The sequence below is a fragment of the Dipodomys merriami genome, unplaced genomic scaffold (assembly GCF_024711535.1).
Source record: "Dipodomys merriami isolate MVZ:Mamm:240054 unplaced genomic scaffold, mDipMer1.0.p SCAF_125, whole genome shotgun sequence".
Taxonomy (NCBI): domain Eukaryota; kingdom Metazoa; phylum Chordata; class Mammalia; order Rodentia; family Heteromyidae; genus Dipodomys; species Dipodomys merriami.
Genome location: NW_027202549.1, coordinates 170,630 through 175,554, shown reverse-complemented (window position 1 = coordinate 175,554; position 4,925 = coordinate 170,630). Strand labels below are relative to the sequence as shown.

The window sequence follows — 4,925 nt, the reverse complement described above, 5'->3', positions numbered from 1 at the left end:
TTGCTGGCGTGGGGAGGGCGGTGGATGGATGAGTATATACTCTTGCTCTATTTTTCCTTTTTTTTTTTTCCTGCCCTGGGCTGGCTTTGAACTGTGATCCTCCAGATCTCAGCCTCCTGAGTGGCTGGGATGCCAGGCGTGAGCCGCCGGTGATTGGCTTTTTGCTATATTGGTTTTCATCCATCAAGGAAAGGAAAAAAGAACGCATACGGGCAAAGCTGTGGATTTCTGGGTTCAGGAGCAGCTAGGGTGACTGAGAGCATGTCTGCAGCTTCCTACCTTCCTGCGAGGGAGAGAGGCTGTGTGCAAGTCTGAGCCGCCCCGTGCGCAGGCTGCGGGGCTCAGAGAAGGAGTCGGAGGCCTCTTTAATTGTTAAGCGCAACATACATGGTTTAATACAACAACAACAACGAAAAACACCACATTGGAATCGAGTGAAAAGCCATCAACGGAACATCAACGGAGCGCACACTCAGAACGAAACCTTCTCCACTGGAGACACGGCGAGATGCGCGGGGGTCCGCGGCCACCTCACGGCGATCTTCTTCTGCGTCACGAGCCCCCTGGCCCCGGGCTCCCTGGGGTCGCAAGGGGGGGAGCCGGGGAAGTGAAGACAAAAGGGACAAGTCCGTTCCCTGAAGAGAGCCATGTCACAAGGCGGCCACGGGGTGGGGGGTAGGGGGGTAGGGGGAAGAAAAATCACGCGTGAGCTTCTTCACGCGGGGAGGCGCGCTCAGAAGCCATGGACCTTCAGCTGCTCCTCCTTCACAATGCCAACCTGCAGAGCAACGGGAATGCGGGGCTGGGAAGGTGGCTCAGGGGGTCGAGCACTCGCCTAGCATGCATGAAGTTCTGGGTTCGAGTCCTCAGGACCATATATACAGAGAAAGCTGGGAGTGGTGCCGGGGTTCAAGTGGTAGAGCACCAGGCTTGAGCAAATGAAGTCCAGGGACGGTATCCAGGCCTTGAGTTCAAGCCCCAGGACCAGTGCACTCAGGTACACATGTGCGCATGCGCGCACACGCATGCATGCATGATCGATCTGCTCTCTTCAGATGAAGCACCCAAAGCTCCCTGTTTGCTTCATTGCCAGGATCTCTCTCTTGGCAGTGAAAATCCTTCCCAAGAGCAACCTCAGGGTCGCATCGCAGGACTCACCTCCAAGAGGAACTGGCAGATGTTCTTCCGCTGGTCGCCTTGAAGCTGAATGACCTCGCCGTACTCCGGGTGCTCAATCACAGTGCCATTACAGGCGAACTTCTACATGACACAAACAGCATGTCAGCCGCTGTGGAGGACCGGCGCGGCCTGTTCACTTTTTGTTGTTGATGATGATCGTGGGGCTTGAACTCTGGGCCTACTCTGTCCCTGCGCTCTTAGCTCAAGGCGAGCGCTCCACCGGCTGAGCCAAAGCACCACTTCCGGTTTTCTAGTGGTTTACTGGAGATCAGAGTCTCATGGACTTTTCCTGCACGGGATGGCTTTGAACCATGATCCTCAGATCTCAGCCTCCTGAGTAGCTAGGATGACAGGCGTGAGCCACCAGTGCCCGGCTTTAAATTATTATTATTATTATTGGGCTTGATCTCAGGGCCTGGGCGATGCCCCTGAGTGTCTTTTTGCTCAAGGCCAGCACCCTACCACTATGACCACCATTTGCAGTTTTTGAACGGTTCTCACTGGGGATAAATGGTCTCACACACTTTCTTGCCCTGGCTGGTTCTGAACAGTGATCCTAGATTCTCATCCTTCTGAGAGGCTGGGATAACAGGTAAGAGCCACTGGTGCCCAGCTTCCTCCTCCCATTTTATTTCTACTTATTTTTCCAAATGTGGGTCTTGAACTATGGGCCTGGGTGCTGTCCTTGAGCTCAAGGCAAATGCTCTACCAACTGAGCCACAGCACCACTTCTGATTTTCTGGTGGATCATTGGAGCCAAGAGTCTCATCACCTTTCCTGCCCAGGCTGGCTTTGAACCGGGATCCTCAGCTCTCAGCTTCCCAGCTCTGCCTGTACCTTTTTATTTATTTTTGGTCCGGTCGTGGGGCCTGAACTCTGGGCCTGGGCACTGTCCCTCAGCTCTTCAGCTCAAGGCTAGCGCTCTACCACTTGAGCCACAGCGCCACTTCCGGCTTTTTTCTTTTTGCTTATGTGGTGCAGAGGAATTGAACCCAGGGCCTCAGGCATGCAAGGCAAGCACTCTACCACTGAGCCACCTTCCCAGCCCCACTTCCCGTACCTTTTTAAAGGCCTTCACCAGCTTCTTCTTGTCATAGTCGTCGGCGATGCCCTGCACGGTGGTGAGCGTCTTCCGCCCGTTGCGCTGCTGGATTCTTATATGGATGTAGTCCTCGGTGCCCGCAGGGAGCAAGTCGTCACCCTTAGTTGCATCAGCGAAGGGGTCTGTGGGGAGGGGAAAGCGGGCCGGAACACAGAAACCATGCTTAGCAAGAACTTTCTAGAAATGAGGTGCACCGTGCAGGGTGATGTGTTCAAATGCAGGTGGGGACCTGGGCAGAGAGGTAATTCACTAGGAATTTCAGATTAAAAAAAGAATAAAAGTCGGGCACTGGTGGCTCACGCCTGTTATCCAAGCTACTCAGGAGGCTGAGATCTGAGGATCACAGTTCAAAGCCAGCCCAGGACAGAAAAGTCCCTGAGACTCCTATCTCCAATAAACCACTAGAAAACCAGAAGTGGCGCTGTGGCTCACGTGGTAGAGCGCTAGCCTTGAGCTGAAGAGCTGAGGAACAGGGCCCAGGCCCTGAGTTCAAGCCCCACGACGGACCAAAAAGAAAAAAAAGGAAAAAACTCATGGGCTGGGAAGGTGACTTAGTGGTAGAGTGCTTGTCTAACATGCATGAAGCCCTGGGTTCGATTCCTCAGACCATGCCAGCAGAAAAAGTCAGAGGTGGCGCTGTGGCTCAAGGGGTAGAGCGCCAGCCTTGAGCAAAAAAGCAGCTCAGGGACAGCGCCCCAGGCCCTGAGTTCAAGCCCCAGGACTAGAAAATCAACAACAACAACAACAACAATAATAATAAAAGATAATCACAAAATGTCGGGATGGAGTCCCCAGCCTTCTTGATAAATAGGAAAAAAAAAATCAATCCCAAATAGACCTTTACCCTTAGAGGAAGAATACATAAATGAGCGACTAAATAAATGGTTTCGAGAAAGGTCGCGGGCGGCCCCCAGGATGGGCAGAAGGATGACACTAATGACAGGAGGCGGTGGACAGCGGGGCCCCGTGTGGAGCCCCCGCCCCCTGGGGAGGGGGGGGTGGAGGCGGCGCGCGCGCATGCGCAGGCCGCGGGGCTCCCAGGCTCCGGGGTCGGGCCGGGGCCGCGCGCGCATGCGCCGTGGGGACGGAGGGTGGGCGCGCCGCCGCCATCTTGGCCGCGGGCCCGGGGCTGCGGGCCGGGGGCGGTGGGGGCCTTACCGAAGGATTGGAGATTCTGAATAGTGGACATGCGACACTAGTGTGAGGCCCGGCCGAGGCGGGGGGGAGGGGGGGAAACAGCAAGTGGCTGGCGGGGGCCGCCCGGGTCTCCAGCCGCGGCGGACGACGCTGCGGGCCCGAGACGCGCGCGAGGGAGCGGAGCGGGGCCGGGGAGGAGGGGCCCGCGAGCGGAGGACGGCCGGACCGGCGGACGGACGGAGACGGGCGGACGCGGCGGCGGCGGCGGCGGCGGGCAGACGCGAGCCGGGAGGCGGGCGCTGCGGTTTCTCCTCCAAGATGGCCGCCGCCGCCCACGTGACGCCCCGGCCCGCCCACCAAGCGCTGGAGGCCCCTCCCCGGGGCGTGGCCTTGGCGGGGTTGATTGACGTCGCTCAGCGTCTTTCAGGGCCCCTCCCTCCGGGGCAAGGGCAGAGAGTGATTGGCAGCTCGGCCCATAGACCGCCCCCACACCCATCGAGGTCCCTCCCCAGGGCGTGATTGACATCTCGGGGCACCTTTCATAGCTCCGCCTTATGGTCCCGGGCGTTCCTCACGGCTCCTCCCCAGGGCGTGGCCAGGGAGTGATTGACATCTCGCTGCACCTTTCATAGCCCCGCCTTTATGGTCCAGGGCGTTCCTCATGGCTCCTCCCCGGGGCGTGGCCAGGGGTGATTGACATCTTGCACCTTTCATAGCCCCGCCTTATGGTCCAGGGCATTCCTCATGGCTCCTCCCCGGGGCGTGGCCAGGGAGTGATTGACATCTTGCTGCACCTTTCATAGCCCCGCGTTTATGGTCCAGGGCGTTCCTCATGGCTCCTCCCCGGGGCGTGGCCAGGGAGTGATTGACATCTTGCTGCAGCTTTTTTTCTTTTCGGTCAGTTGTGGGTCTTGAACTCTGGGTCTGGGCGCTGTCCCTCAGCTCTTCCGCTCAAGAGCTCAAGGCCAGCGCTCTACCACTTGAGCCATAGCGCCACGTCTGGTTTTCTCGTGGTTTATTGGAGCTCTGAGTCTCACGGACTGCCTGCCTGGGCTGGCTTTGAACCGTGACCCTCAGCTCTCAGCCTCCGGAGTAGCTAGGGTGTGACAGGCGGGAGCCACGGTCCTGGCTCGCTGCCCCTTTCATAGCTCCCCCATGGCTCCTCCCCCAACCCGAGAGGCCCCGCCCCGGGGCGTGGCCTGGGAGTGATGGACATTTGCTGCGCCTGTCAGGGCCCTGCCTTTGACCTCGGGCCCGCCTCCCCACGCCTTCCCCCTCGGCTCCCCCCCCCCGGCCCGCCCCTGCGCAAGGCCGCGCGCACGGCACGGCTCCGCCCGCCGCCGCGCGAGGAGCGGACGCTGGCTCCTGGCAGAGGGCGGCGGTCAGGCCCGGCACGGCCTGGCGCCCGAGGAGCGCGGCTCGAGGCCGCGAGACCGACAGCCCGCGACCCACCAGAGAACCGGGGGCGCCGGGGCCCATCCGCCATGAAGAGACCGGACGGCGCGGA

The 4,925-nt window shown here is 59.5% G+C and overlaps 1 protein-coding gene across 1 annotated transcript; it reads right to left on the bottom strand.

Moving 5' to 3' along the window:
* Positions 1 to 364: 364 nt before the first annotated feature.
* Eif1b (eukaryotic translation initiation factor 1B) lies at positions 365 to 3,750 on the bottom strand. Its single transcript, XM_070017482.1, has 4 exons — positions 3,440 to 3,750; positions 2,240 to 2,403; positions 1,159 to 1,260; positions 365 to 778 (listed from the first exon to the last, which is right to left on the bottom strand). Exons 1-4 carry the CDS (start codon positions 3,468 to 3,470, stop codon positions 734 to 736), a joined length of 342 nt encoding a protein of 113 aa, XP_069873583.1. The 5' UTR covers positions 3,471 to 3,750; the 3' UTR covers positions 365 to 733.
* Positions 3,751 to 4,925: the final 1,175 nt, after the last annotated feature.

Bases quoted from the DNA above. Each gene is read 5' to 3' on its own strand.
- Eif1b (XM_070017482.1), bottom strand. From the start codon at position 3,470: ATGTCCACTATTCAGAATCTCCAATCCTTCG. The intron at 2,404-3,439 runs GTAAGGCCCCCA...CCCTCCCCACAG, and splicing joins TCAGAATCTCCAATCCTTCG to ACCCCTTCGCTGATGCAACT. The intron at 779-1,158 runs GTGAGTCCTGCG...GTTGCTCTGCAG, and splicing joins TCTGCCAGTTCCTCTTGGAG to GTTGGCATTGTGAAGGAGGA.